Raw genomic sequence first — 14,923 nt, forward strand, 5'->3', positions numbered from 1 at the left:
CCTTTTACTTTTGCTTCCTTCCTCTTTCAGTTCTGTGAAACTACGTTCCATCCCAACCACTACTAGGTCCCTCAGCATCTTTCTTTGATGCTCGTATTTCCTCCCTATATGCTATACAATTGAATCTGTTAATAGAAGTCTCAGATATAATTAAACTCCTTTTGTAGTGAGAGGACAATCCCCAGATTGCCCTCCATTTTGGTCATGGTGCCCCTCTGCGTAGAGTGGAGTGGGAGAGGTGACTTGAAACTAAGAAGGTTCCGTTCTGCATTCGCCTCCTGGATGTCTCATTACTAGTTTCCACCTCTGTTGTGCATTTTACATGGGTTTTATGTGGCCCATGGCCTTTTTCTGATCCCTTAATATCCCTCTTCTGCCTGTCAGATCTTAACTTCACCACTATCTTCCACTGTCTCCTTATCCAAACTTCTCCTTTGCCCTAAAGGCCAGAAACCTAAGACACTTCCTTGGCACCCATGTTTCCCTTTTGTATCTATCTTGTCTGAGAATTTGTCTACCACCATCTCTGGGATGTTGCCAGCATTTGTCCTTTCCTGGGTGCTGCCTCTGCAAACAGATAATCAGGAAGGGATAGAGGTATGAATATAACTAATATAAATCCCTTTCTGTTGGGTGTGGTGGCTAAGGTTATGGGGAACTCCTTGGCTGAACGCACTGGTGTCCCCATCCACATCACAGATAAACTTTCTGAACCATAGCTGGGCTCTGACACACTGTTTGACGTAGTTACAGCTAACACAGTTCAGCCTCCACACAGCAGCATTTCCACTACGCAACCACATGTCAAGTGTGTTGGCTTGTGCACACCCTTCACACTGCACATCCATGTTTGTGTCAGCTGCCCGGGCTCCCTCAGGAGAATGCACTGTCTCAAGCAGGCCCTGCCGGAGGTACAAGGTGGGGTATGTTTTTGCCATGCACTTTAGAATGCCCTTCCACAGACACACCCGGGAAGTAGGACTGCCTGACTCATGTACACAGCAGATAAGGATGTGTGCGGGGGGGGGGGTCCCATCTGCACGTCACAGCTATGTTAGAGACTGACAGTCTTGGTAACAATCCTGCTCACAAACTGGGGTCAAAACAATAAGGAACCACAGCCAAGATTTTCAAGTGTCTAGTGACTTTGGGTGCCCAATCTCGGACATCTTAATGGCGCCTCGCATTCAGGAAGTGCTGAGTACCCATCCTTTGAACGCCCAGGCCCTTTTTGGTGTGTCAGGTTGTCACCTTTGAAAGTCTTCATATGCTAACCAGGTTGAGTTTGCATGTCAACCATACCATCTCACAACCTGGTTACTAGCTAGTGTAGATGGCTCGAAGGCTCAGGAGAGCCTCAGAACTGCAGTTTACAGGATCTTCGTAAGGAAGAGCTAGAGTTACTTTAGTTATACAGCTGCAGTGTCCCATTAAACCCTGCTATTACAGTTTCCTAACCTAGACAGTTACAGGAGAAGCACGTGGTCTTCTGGCCTACTCCAGCTCCTGGGTTGTTTTTTCCACAATGAAGGAAAGCTCCCTTCACCCCTTTGCCAGGGAGGTCTGCTCCAAGCTCTTTGAGGTAGTTATCCCCCTTCCCAGCACCGATTGTATGAGGCAACACAGCAGAGGAATTAAAAGTTTCTGCATGCTTTGCAACAAAATATGCCTAATCCATGTCAAACACACACACATTCCAGCCACACTGCTGAAATGCTATAGACTGTGTGGCACCATGGATAGCAGCCGGACAGATATACACGGGGCATGCCACGCTTGGCTAGTGCTTCCTGAATCCATCCCATGAGTGGTTCTATACCCTCAATGCCTTGAAGGTCAATGACAATGGGTACAGCCTCTAGTCTCACATAAGCCAGGGCACCCTAATCTCTTCCTCTGGAGGATCCCTTGTCTTCATTATAAACCCTTATGGGGAAGCCTCTGTTCCAAAGAGAATGGTTAGTTCCAGAATGATAATGTGGGACTGTCCATAACTTATCTGCTTGTGGTAAGGTAGAAGCCCCTCTGCACATCCAGACTTGGAACTCTGTTCCTTAACATCATCTTTACACATTTCCCATGAACTACCACTTCTTTCCTCACCCCTACCTCATCAAGATGATTGAAGACTGATTTCTCTTTCAGATGATCTGTATCAATGGCTTTATGTAGGATAAAGTATCACTCCCATCCATGAGCACTTACTTTAGTCTTTAGCTGGAATCTTTTTAGCCTGCGCAGGTCTGGGACCTCCACGTATTTTCCTTTTAAGCAGTTTTTTTAATGCATATCGTATCAGCTTGGTTATGAAACAAATAAACCTTTTCTTATGGCTCTCAGTTACCAGGTTTGACAAAGGCAGGCTGGTTCTCAGAACAAACCCAGCTTCTTCACCCCAGGCTGCTCTCCCATCTCTCAGGGCAAGGGATGGCAGCCCAGTGAGTTGGGATTTTCAAGGCTAGGGTGGAGAAAAGACTAGAAAATGCAGGACATTAGACAATTGGAACCATCCAGCATTAGCAAGGAGATGGGCTGGACCGTACAACAGGTCTTTTCCATCTCTAATGACTCCCATACTCAGGGTTCATCTTAACAAAGTGGTGGCACTTCCACTTCTCCTGCACATTTAGAGAAGCAGTTATGCTCATTAATTTCTATAATCATTGAGTGCTCAGTTGTTAACCTGAGTGGAATCTCTCCTCCTGGGGCTTTTTTCTCAAGTGTTGGAAGTCTGTGACTCTACATCTAAAGTTTGTCTTCCATATAGATTCCATTTAGAAGTATAGCCGTATGCGTTACTCTGTGCTGCTCTCTTATAAGAAAGCCAGGTCTGGATGGACTGAAGGCACAATGTGTATGAGATGCAGCCTCCATAGCATTTGCTGCTATTTGGCTTTGTCATCATGCAAAACTTTTATAAAGATTACTTCTCACATTTGTGTGGGGGAGAGAAACTGCCTTCCCCCCTTTCCTCTCTATTCATTAGAGCAGGTTTCCCAAATCTGATTTCCTAATCAGTTCCTCTGATGGAACAGTTGTTTCTAGGTGCCCAGAAAGTAGGGATCCTCTACCAATTTGGAGAAAACAAAGGTCCCGTATTAGGTCATCTGTCTAACAGCTCAGTGCTAGCCTGTCGATTTCTTAGTCAGACTTCATGGCCGCGATTCTCAAAGGGACCTAAGTCTCATTGAAAGTAAGTCAGCGTTAAGTGCTTAAACCCCTTTGGAAATCCCAGCCTAGATTTCTGCAGTAGGTTGGTACTGAGGGATTTCAGTAGATGTCCAATACGTAGGGAAGGGGTTGATCAGTACTCCCAGTCCCAGGCTATGCCTTCAGAACACACACATCCCCACCCCCCACCCCTCCGCCCCGGGAGCCAGGCTGTGTAGAGGAGAACAACCTAAGAGGAGAATTCCATTTACCAATAAGCAAGCTGGCTGTTTTGCTCAGCTGTATTTTGACATTTCATCCCCTGTGTGGTTGCTACTAGCAAGAGAAAAGCAGCCTGTAGTCCTCTCGTCTAACATTTTTCACAGCAGGCCCAGGTATTTATTTTCTCTCTCCTGTGGTTTTGTTTCTCAGTTTAGATTTGTTGTTAGGAAAGGCATATTTTGCTCAAGATTGTTGTGATGGATTATATGACCTTTGGTTTGTCACCAGTTCTGTTTGAAAGGGGCCTGAAATGAAATTTCTGCCGTGCAGTACATCGTATAATTGTCTATAGACCTGGACCGTTTTGCCATTGATGGTGTATATTGTAACTGTCTTTGGTGATGTGTATTCAGGGTGATCAGGGACTGCCAGGTGTTCCAGGAGATATTGGATTCCAAGGAGACAAGGTAATTGCTTTCAATTTTTCTTCTTACATAGATAACATGCATAGCTGCCGGCTTTCTCAGCTCATATTCAAACCATGTTCTTTTGAAAGCTCTGGTTCCTCCGGTCATAAAGACACTAGTTACTTGCATTGCACCCTCAGATTCACCCCCCACTCTGCATAACTCTGAGAGCTTCTCAAACCAAAATCAATAGAATGCAAATTTTTTTAAACATGCAGTTCTGTATGGGAAAATAAGGTGCTTCCTATGGAAAGGGCCATAACCTCCTGCAGAAACTGAAAGTGATGGAACAAGTTCTTCTGATTAGGAGCAAGATGCATGGTCTGCTGGCTGCGGAGTCAGTGAATTTGTCTGCTACAGGGACTTAGGCCCCAAAGCAGCAAAGCACTTAAGCATATGCATAACTTTAAGCACGAGCAGTCGGAGTCCTATTGACTTCAGTGGAACTACTGGTATGATTAATGCTACCCATGTGCTTACGTGCTTTGCTGGACTGGGGCCTCTGTAGTGGTCAGCCACACCTCCCTACAATAGCTTATATGTTCTTAGGGCCATATTAGAGGGTACAGATCATTGGCATCAGTGTGGGTGACCCTGCTCATGCCAGGATTGAATTTGGCCCCTAGAATCTATAGGTCTTTAGCATGTGTCCCTGCGAATACAACCAGAGAGCAGGGAATTTCAGGCAAAGAAAGCATGCATGCCAGGTCCCTGCCCTATGATAGCATGAGTGTCTTTGTGCTACGTACCGGTGAACGCAGTACAGTATGAAACCGTCTGTGTAGCTCTTAGGATCAGAGTGCAGAGGGTGTGTTTTCCACGTGCTGGGGAGCAATGTGTGTATGTCCCACTGAAAAGATGCTGTGAGGAGGTGTGTGCTGGATGTCTGGGTGCAGAGAAGGAGGTTGCCTGCATTAGCCAGGAAGACCACGTAGCAGAGAGGGGAAGTGTCCGTGTGCCGGATCCCAGGGAACAGATGTGTGGGTTGCCTGTGTAACAGGTGTAAGGGGCCAAGCATGCATATATGCCTGGCAGCCAGGGGTTGATGTGTGTGAACAGCTGTGTAAGGACCTGTAGGGAGTAGAGTTGGAGTATTAGTAGGGTGACCAGATGTCCCGTTTTTATAGGGACAGTCCCGTTTTTGGGGACTTTTTCTTATATAGGCGCCTATTACCCCATCCCCTGTCCTGTTTTTTCACAGTTGCTATCTGGTCACCCTAAGTATTAGCATGTAAAACTCTACGGCTCAGAGATGGGAAACCAAGAGATCCCTATGCCATAGGATGCACTGTGCTGGGATTTTGGCTGGGGAAACCACCAATCAAAGGACTTTCAACAGCTGGCCTTACGAGAGCAAGAAAGAAGAGGATGTTGGAGAAATGTGACTGTACAGCAATGTTAACTATAGGTGTCCTTCTAGAACTCGGTCTTCTTTAAACGAGTAACTCCTAAAGTCCTCTCCTTCAGGACAGTCTTCCCCAGCCTTGTATTGGTGACAATACCAGGCAGCCCCATGAGCCATCACAGCTGACTCCTTTCTCCTCCCCTTACGCATGCTGAGGTCCCGCCCCATATCCTGGTGTATGAATGCACCAAGGGAAAAGAGAGAGGCTTATGCTTGGCAGGTTTAATCTGTTCTACTGTGTTCTTCCATGCTGTGGTCATCCACCCCCCAGAGCACTGGATATGACTGGAGTTGTCAGGATGAAAAGATTCTCTCGCTGTTGCAGAAGCATGGGGTGGGGGCTTTACAGTGGTTATTTTGCATCTGTTTAATTCTGTTTACTGAAAAATTGTTTCTCTGTTTCCCAGGGCAGTCAGGGCTTTCCTGGGATACCAGGAGCCCGAGGGAAGCCAGGTCCCCTTGTAAGTAATGCCTTTTAACCATCTTCTGTTTCCTAATCTTGCCTCTAAAGAGTTCAGTGCCCAGCTGGAAAGACGGCTCGGCAGGGTGGATGTTATTCTAAACAGGAACCTCAGCAGCTGTCTTACATTCACCCTTGTTTTCTGATTTGGCAGGGAAAGGTTGGTGACAAAGGTCCAGTCGGGTTTCCAGGACCACCCGGTCCTGAGGTATGTGCCTTCAGCTCTGATCATTCCTTTCTTTCTTGATTTCTGCCGCCTCTCTTTGTTGGCAAACCTTCATACTTCCCCCACCTCCCAAGCGATCCTCGCTGCAAAGAGAAAATGAGAAACGTCCGTTGGACAGCTGCAGGCTACTTCGCTGCTGAGATTCCACCTCCTTTGAACTCCAGCTTGGGTTTTAATTTAGGAATCATTTAGATACTCACCTCCCTGCCAGTCTTGGAAACCACTCTTCAGGTGGCTACATCTATAGATTCAGTGGAATTCTTTGCTTCTGACTCAACCAGTAATGCTCCATGTGGGTGCAGGGTTGAAGTCTTTGCTAGCAAAGCACAGGCAAATTCCTGTTGAACTCACTGCCGTAGTGCTGCACTGACAGGTTGTCAGTTTGCATAAGGATCCCTCCTCTGTGTTTTATCTTCAGACGGTTCCCTCCCTCCCTCCCCACTCCATGGAATCTCTGGGGGTTTCAAAACTCCAGGCTATACAGTAAGCGCCTCGCACATTCCAACCCGGCTGCAGTGATGTATAGTGAGACCAAGAGGATGGAGTCCTTGGGCCAACAGTCCCAATCCTCTCTCTACCTCAGTGTGATACCAAGGCCCCACTTGTTGTAGTCTGTTCTCTCCTCATTTCCTACAATCACTTAAATCACTAATAATGCTTAGCTTTCCTCTATAGGGTTCGAAGCACACTAAGAAAGGAGGTATCATCCCCATTTTACAAATAGGGGATCTGAAGCTTAGAAAGCTGAAGCAAGTTGCCCAAGGACACGAACCCAGCTTGTCCAGCCCTCTCTCCTTTCCCGTGGAGCAATAGATATAACCATCATGGCATCCCTCGCCTGTCCAAGCAAGGTCCCATAGCTGTTTTGGTCACTTGGCCCCCGCTCATCATGCAGCTCTCCAGCCTGTTTTCTGCTGCTGCTCCCCTCCCGGGGAAAGAGCTAATTTCCTGAGCCAAACCCTTTCAGAAAGTTTGCTTATTGGTCAGGAGAGAGGACTGGGGGCCCACTCTTCCACTCTGGAAGATGATCCATCAGTCATGGTGAGGAAAACAGCAATGGGTTTTCAGCTCAGCAGGTTCATCACCATCCTACAGTGGGTCTCAGTTCTTCCCTTTTTATTCTTTTAGCCTCTGTTGTGGGTAACCTGGGAATCTTTTTAACCAAATACTGTTCATGTTAGAAGACAACCCCATTGTCCTCGCCCAAAACCATGTTGTGATCTCTTCAGGTACAAGAGCAATTTCTCTGTAGCACGTTGTGGTTCACGCCCTTATTAATAATTAGAAAATGTACGTCGTGAGCCTGAGAGCCACTTGTAGTGCTGGCTGATAGACTGTTTTCCTTTCATCAGTGTTCTGGTATTTTGCTGGGCCTGGAATGGCTCTCTGTCAAGTGGTATCACTTAGTAATTCTTGTTCTTTGTTTCTACTGGAAATGACTATGGATTCCTTTGTTTCTTCAGTGAATGGGTTGTGGATGGAAAGGGGGTCACTGTTTGGTTAAAGACAGCAGCTAATGAGCATGTCAGCACCTTTCCTAATTCGTAGCCTACTTCCCTTTGTCATTCAGGCAGGTGATTTATTTCTCTGAGAAATGAGATTATATACTGTCTAATAAAGATGAATTAAAAACCAAAATGCCATTTTTAAATATGCAACGACAGGGAGGCCCTTACAACAGTGAATTTTGCAAGGAGATGGACCAAAAAGGGGCTGTTAACAGAAGGGATGCCTTGTTCTTACTTAAACCAATAACCTAGATCTCTTTTCTACTGATACCCTCTACCACATGTTGGATTTCATCTGGTTATTTCAAAGCTGCTTCAGTCCCTGCAGATGCCCCACAGTGGCCTGTATGTGCACAGTGCCAGCATATGATGCTCGTCACAACACGAAGCATCAAGTTAAATCTTTAGAAGAGCTCTTAGAAGAGCACAGGAAGCCTTTCCAGAAAGCTCTCTAATGTAACACCAACCATTTCTGATTCTCTCTAGGGCTTTCCAGGGGATATTGGCCCACCAGGACAAAATGGCCCCGAAGGCCCGAAGGTGAGTGGCTCTCAGATAGAAGCCTTGTGCTGAGTTGGAAACAGCCAGTGAAAACACAGCTGTGGGAAGCGGGGTGGGGGGAAAGCCCTGGAGATTCCTGGAGATTGTTCTGGCTGAGACTCCGGTTTGGTCTGTTTTGGATTGAGGTCCCTCCAAGAGTGGGATTTTTCTTTTTTTCCTGAAACAAAATTGACATTGGATCCTGCCCCATGGCAATGTGTGTTGGAAAGAGACCTGTCTCACTTTAATGGACCCTCAGAGCTTATGCTTCTGTTTTCTGAGAACCTTTTCTTTTGGATCCATTGCAGGGGAAACCCGGAGCACGAGGTTTACCTGGGCCGAGAGGACAGCCTGGCCAAGAGGTAAGTGTCCATGTGCTTCCAAAGCCAAATGCCGTTCTTGTCCAAGAAACGTTAATCTTTTGCATAAATGGGGCCCAAGGTTTGCTCCATCTCCACCGTTTGCTCCATCTGCACCTGGGAGCAGATACTCCGTCTCAGTCACCAATCAGAAACCTGCAAAATCACAGATCCACCTGGGTTAGCGCTAGGGGCTACATGCTCCCCTCAATCCGTGCATCCAACAGAGGCTGAGCCACCCCATTAGCTTCTTTTTTCTACACCTCATCTTGGTGCCTTCTTCCACTCAGGCCCCTATGCCTGAAAATCCTCCTTTCCTGGCCCAAGGTCCAATGTGCCTCTATTCTGTGTTCCTTCACACATTGCCTTAAAGCGCATTTTCTAATGTGAGGCCTACAACCCCTGGTCTTCCCCACAGAGTAACATCATCTTCTAAAATAAATAATGAACAGGATGTACTCCTTATTCTCCATCATGTGCTCATGACCTTATTGCTGCATAAACCCAGGTCTGCTGCCTTCGCCCATCGTGTTGTGCCTTCATTCAGGGCTTAATTATGCCCCTCACTGGGGGGTTGCCATTGACTTTAGTGACCCTTGAATTGGAAACACTTTAGGGCAGAGACAGTGAGCCTCATTCTCCTCTGCTCACAGCAGCTTTACACCAGTGTCATTCCAGCCACTTCACTGTAGCGTCTCTTGATTTACATCAGCCTGAGCGGAAAATCCAACTCGTTGTCTTTTGTCTTTCAAGAGCCATCTACATTTGTAGCCCTGTGAAAATAATCCAAATTCAGTGCATGAACTGAAAGCATGGTATAATAGCAATAATAATTCTTAGCCTTATTTAGCACTTGTCATTTTAAAAGAGCTTTTACAAGCATTAACTGATTCATCTGCATGACCCCCTGCCTCCCCATCCTCTGTGAGATAGGAGAGTATTTTATCCAATTTACAGATGGGGAAACCAGGACATAGATTAAGTGGCTCACCCCAGGTCACACAGTGAATCAGTGTCAAAATCAGGTCTCATTGACTTCCAATCCCATGGTCAGTCCACTTGACCACGTGGCTTCTATTAGTGGTCCTAATGGTCGAACTCAAAACCACTAGAGCAATGGGTGGGCTAAGAGCACTTCAATTTCTCTTTCTATTGTGGGTTTAGGCTAGACATTTGAGATCACCATCCTGTGGCTTAATTGAAGGTCTCCTGGAAACTTAAAATCTGATCCAGACTAAACAGAAACTGACGAGGAACCCAGATGCAGGGCCTAGTCCAATTGCCATGTAAGCCTTTGGGAAATCTCAGTAGTGGAGCCAATCTAGTGTCCTGTGTGAAAGTGAAGGAAAACCCTCAGTATATTTGATATGTGTGAAAGTCTGTGAGAAACCTTGCACCTGGGGCAAAAAGAGCAAGCTCTCTGGGGTTTGCGTCCTTGGCCAAACCAAACTAATCAGATGCCCGTGATCAAGTACAGTATCTTGTGGGCAAAATTCTTCCCTTTGGTAAACACATGCAATTGCCGTTAACTTCTCTGGGAATTTCCGGTGGGCATCCATAGGCAGGATTTGCCTTTAGGTTTATTCCTCTGGCACTGGGATGGCTCCACAGACATATCTGGCTGCACTGAAATGGTGATGAGATCTCCCGGAAAGAAGTGCTCTGATAATCTTCCTTTCCAGTCTGATGGGATGGAACTGTTAAAATGTTATGACAAGACAGCGGTTGCGTAAGCCCGGAGATTGTGTATTTAAATGCTGATGGTATTACAAGCTATTTACTTTCATAGCATTTCTGGAACCCAACAGACCTATAAGATTTTCTTACTAGTTTCTTTTTTTCCCCTTTAGGGAGATGAAGGACCCATAGGGCCACCAGGGTCCCCTGGTCCAGAGGTAGGTTTCACTGCTCTCGAGTGGCCTGGTCAGTTACTAAGTAGCTCCATACACCTCACCAGGCATTTGAGGTTGGAAATAAAAATGAAAGATTTGAACCCCCTGTTTCAGTCAAAGAATGGTCCTGCTGGCAAGCATTGTATTGTCTATGTGCAACAAGGGTTTGATCCAACGTCCATGGAAATCAATGGAAAGATTCCCACTGGGCGTTGGATGGGGGCTATATAATGTCTTAATATTCAACTAAAGGTGGGGCTAGATTAAAGCTCCATATATACACCCTCAAACTTTGGGATAATTCAGATCCAAGTGCAAACTGTGTGACTTGGACCTAGCTCCATAACTCACCCCCATGTTGGCTTCCCTGATTAAAAAATATGTCCCTGGTCTCATTTGAATGCTGCATTTGTTTTTAAAGGAGACGAGCAAGAAAAAGGATGGATTGAGAAATACAAGGATATAGTGGACTTAAAAAGTCCTTTTGTCTGCCCCATAATGTGAAAAGTAGAGGACCCTCAATCAAAACAACAGAGCAGTACATTTGGGATAAACAAAAGGAATATAGTCATATCTTTGGAACTCACCACTGCAGGATTTTATGACCTCTGAGAATATTTGCAGGATCCTGATATAATGGTAACCAAATCTCACCATCTGGGTGTACTCTAATGGGTCCCCCACATACAACTTATTGCTATTGAGCCCGTGCGTTGATACAGCAATTTTCACTGCCCTCTATAAAACCAGGTATTGGCTGCTACCAAAGATCTGATGCTATAAATCCATTCCAGCCCTAGCTGCTAGGGCAGAAACTGAAGTGGCTTTCCCGGGCAGGGAGTAAGTTTTCACCGGTCCATTGGTTTGGGAGTGTATTCCTGCTTTGATGCGTGATAAGCATGGGGTATATATACTCACGCACAGAGTCAACAGTTTGCACTCATCAGTGGTGGCCACGGCTGCCAGAAAGCTCATATTGGCTGAATTCTCGCTGGTACCAGTGGGGTATTGTTGCCAGGAAGCTCAGGCTCCCCAATCCCAGCTAGTTTCTGTGGGGCGCTGCTGTGATGAAGCTCATGCTGGCACTAGGAAGACGCTGTCTTTAGAGGCTCAGGATGCTGGAGCCTGAACTGGCACTAGGCACAGATGGCTGCTGGGAGTGTTTGGATGCCCAATGAATGCAGTGTATAATTACCCAGCATTAAAAGGTCAGCAATACAGCCCTTCCATTCATTTCTTACAACGCCCATGCTGCACTTCTGGTGTGATGCTGAAGAGATGAAATTTGCCTAATGGTGGAGCAGAGACTTCCTTACACATGCAGTTTCTATCTCGAGCTGGGATCCAGGTCATCCAGAGATCAGACCCAGGGCCAAGGCATTGTGCCCTGGTGCCTAGAAGGGCTGCTTTGGGATGTTGTAAGCTGGATTCTTTTGGAGACTCTACTTTTTAAGCAGAGCTGAGCAAATCATTGATTTTTCAGTTCGGCCTCTGAACTGAAAAATTCAGGTTTGTTTCTAACCAAAACTGATTTTTCGTATTTTTTTTTCTCTGTGAAATGAAAAAGCAAAAAACCCCAACCCCTTTGTCTGGGTCAAACATTTTGAATGACTATTTGAAATGCTGTTTTTGAAATTTTGGTTTTGGGGGCTTTTTTGTCAGTGGAAACTATTTACTGACTCTGACCCAAATTCATAAATAGTTTCCGTGCCCCCAAAAATGCATTTTTCAGTGAATTTATTATTTGCCAAAAAAATGTCACCCAGCTCTATTTGTAAGTTGCATCAGGTCATGCAGGCTGTGGCTGCAGTGATCAAGGGCAGCTGCAACAGCTGGGAGCAAAGACAATATTGAGCCTTTTATATTCATCATCCTTTGTGTGTTTCAGGGTCGACCTGGCAGGAAGGGATTTCCTGGAAACCCTGGCCCTGATGGCTCAAAGGTAAGGCGGGAGGGGTGTTCATACCAGAGAGCTGACGGGTTGGGGTGGGAGCCAGGGGGAAGAGGAATTCAAGACTGGAGTTAAACTTCAAGAACCCCTCACGTTTAACGTGTGCCGAGCTTCCAGTTTCCATCCTAGAAATGAAACTGGGCAGTGAGGATTTGCTCTTCTCTCTGCATTTCTCTTTGTCTTCGGCTTCTGGAAGCTCAACCTCAGCTTGGTTTCTGTGGAAGAATGACTGTGCATTTTTAAACCACATGCTTTATTATAAACAAGTGTGTTTCTCTTTTGATATTAAACTGTTTAATTGTTTTTCCATTGCCTCTCCATTTTTTATTCTGAAACAGTGCTAACCATTCCTATCTCTGCTGTTTCATTGGCAGCAGGAGGAGCTAGTCCAAGAGCAGCCTGCTCTTCACAATACCCACCCCCAGCCAAAAAAAAAAAAAAGGCAGCTCTTTAAACAAGTAAATAACAAAAATCTGTTCTGGCAGCACATCTGGAGTCACAATATCTGCTGACTGAGAAAATGCAGCTGCTGTGATCCAGAGACAACACCAGGTTAGCAGTGACTGTCTTTTAGACAGCCTGTCCTGAGTTACTCAGACACTTCCCTGGACCAACCCTCCCTTCTCCCTGGTCAGTCTGGGCTTATGTACATCCCTGTGCTTTTCTCTCCACCCTCGGGCCACACCCTCTGAATGATTGTAAGAAGTTGACTTTTTAATGGTGATCACAGTAGGTAATCAAAGTCACCACCAGAGGCTGGATTTTCAGGTGCACCGCACCCACAATTGATCCTGAAGTTTTCCAAAGAATTTTGCACCCAACGTACTGAGCTTTTAGAAATTCGGTTCCTTATTTTGGTGCTCAAATGGGAGCTGAGCTCTCTTGAAAATCTGGCCACAGAATTGCATCTGTCATGTTAGCACTGACTCTGACTGTTCTTTCCTAATTAACAGGCTCTTGGAAATTGTAGACAGCTTGGAAGTACCTATTTTGAAGGCTTGATCTCATTAAAAAGTGGGCTGATGCACAAGTTTGGTGCAGTGTCGTTGCACAAGGCTTGTTAGTGCTGGAACTCTCAGTGTCTGAGACCCAGCACTACTCACCCAAAACATTTAGTTACGCCTGTCATTAATCCTGCTATGCTGCAGTTGAGACACCAGGAGTTTAACCCTTTCGGAGAAAGACCTTTGACAAAGCAGCACTGAGTTAGCCTTCTGTGATACCTCTCTCCATCTCAATGCAGGGTGAGCCAGGACATCCAGGGCGGACAGGAAAAGTTGGTGAGCAGGTAAACTCCTTATTTTCTTTGTCCATTTGAATGTCTCGCATGTACCCATTTCCCTATGCATCCCTGGTATGGGGCAGAATCTTGACCTGTTTGCTGAAGATCAGGTGTTTTGTAAACACTGCGATTTTATAATATGTGAAATATCGTGTGTGTATGTGTGTAAAAATAACTTTTCCAGAGAGGCACAGAAAATTGTTGCCCTCCTTGCCCCTGTATTCTTTTCATCCTCAAGGGCCTCTCCTTATTCCTACTTTTCTTGCAAAATCATTGGTTCCCAACAAAATGGATTCTTTCATCACTAAGCCCAGTTCCAATTAGCTCAGCCTCAGAGCATCAGTGACCCAGTGGGTGGCTCTCAAATGTCCATATGTTGTCAGTGGTATTTATAGGTGCACATAGTACCCTGCGGACAGTTTACAAAATAATGGGTCCCTGCCCTGAGGCGCCTGAGACGCAATAGGAGATACGAATCAGATGCTAAGGCTGTTTCCCCATGCAAACTTGATAGAAATAATCATCAGTTTCTTGAGTTCTTTTCTTGAGTCTTTTCATGGTCAATACCCCCTCACTGGCTGCCTGGTCCAGCATTGTATTGACCCCACCCGTGAGGTGCTGCGCTTCCTTGAAGCAGGGGGCACTCAGCATCTTGCAGGTTTATGCTTTTGGCAACAAGAGAACAGTGATGAGCACTGCTTCATTGCACAATAGAAGAGAATGTGCTGACTAGGAAACACAGGAAGATGCATCATCTCCATAAGCTTCAGGGAAACCACAAGGTTCAGGGAAAAAGAAACAAATGTTCCCCATCTTTGTGTGATCAAAACCAACCTACCTACCCACTACCAGCCCTGAAATTGCAGCCACAGAGCCTCCAACACATTCTTCTCGTTCTCACATGACCACATCGAGCTGGACGCGGCTGATTTGGCCAGAGCAACTGAGCGGCTGACCAGCCATTGGCAGAGGGACGTGCAACGTCTCCTGGCAGCCATCTTTCCCTAGGCTTTTCGTTTCTTGTCAGGCAAGGTCTTTGGTTTGTTTGGTTTGGTTTTTCAGCCTCCCTGGATCTTTGTTCTCTTATATCCAACAGCTGGAGGTCATTTGTCTCATGGCTCTCTGACCAAGCATGTTCAAAAGCCAGTGTCACAAAGGGCAATTGTCAGTACTAGCAAGACTTTCTCAGGGGTTTGGCTAGATTGAAAAAGTTAGTTAGTTCTCCGTAAAGCACCATGCACACCGCCAATACTATCAAACTAACACCGTATAACCAGCAGGCCCTTGCAAAACTGGGGACATCAGTCAGCCTCCTGATGTTCTTGTTCCTACTTCAGGGACATAATGTCTCAAGCCTGTTTACCTTAAACTCTGAGCTGGCCTCTGTCCGCAAAGCTTGCAACTATACCCTTGGTTTTCGGGGCATCTGGGACACGTTTAGGGCACACAGATACCAGCCCT

General features: G+C 46.0%; 1 protein-coding gene across 7 annotated transcripts in view; it reads left to right on the top strand.

The window, feature by feature from the left end:
* The window catches only part of LOC101953340 (collagen alpha-1(XXVII) chain), a 258,835-nt gene that overhangs the window by 145,342 nt on the left and 98,570 nt on the right, over positions 1 to 14,923 (top strand). For all 7 annotated transcript variants that reach the window (XM_065572707.1, XM_065572704.1, XM_065572703.1 and 4 more), the window contains 8 exons: positions 3,786 to 3,839; positions 5,652 to 5,705; positions 5,859 to 5,912; positions 7,925 to 7,978; positions 8,287 to 8,340; positions 10,188 to 10,232; positions 12,118 to 12,171; positions 13,424 to 13,468. In XM_065572707.1, the coding sequence (XP_065428779.1) occupies positions 3,786 to 3,839; positions 5,652 to 5,705; positions 5,859 to 5,912; positions 7,925 to 7,978; positions 8,287 to 8,340; positions 10,188 to 10,232; positions 12,118 to 12,171; positions 13,424 to 13,468 (414 nt within the window). The remainder of the gene's footprint in view (positions 1 to 3,785; positions 3,840 to 5,651; positions 5,706 to 5,858; positions 5,913 to 7,924; positions 7,979 to 8,286; positions 8,341 to 10,187; positions 10,233 to 12,117; positions 12,172 to 13,423; positions 13,469 to 14,923) is intronic.

The sequence above is a fragment of the Chrysemys picta genome, chromosome 18, assembly GCF_011386835.1.
Source record: "Chrysemys picta bellii isolate R12L10 chromosome 18, ASM1138683v2, whole genome shotgun sequence".
NCBI lineage: Eukaryota > Metazoa > Chordata > Testudines > Emydidae > Chrysemys > Chrysemys picta.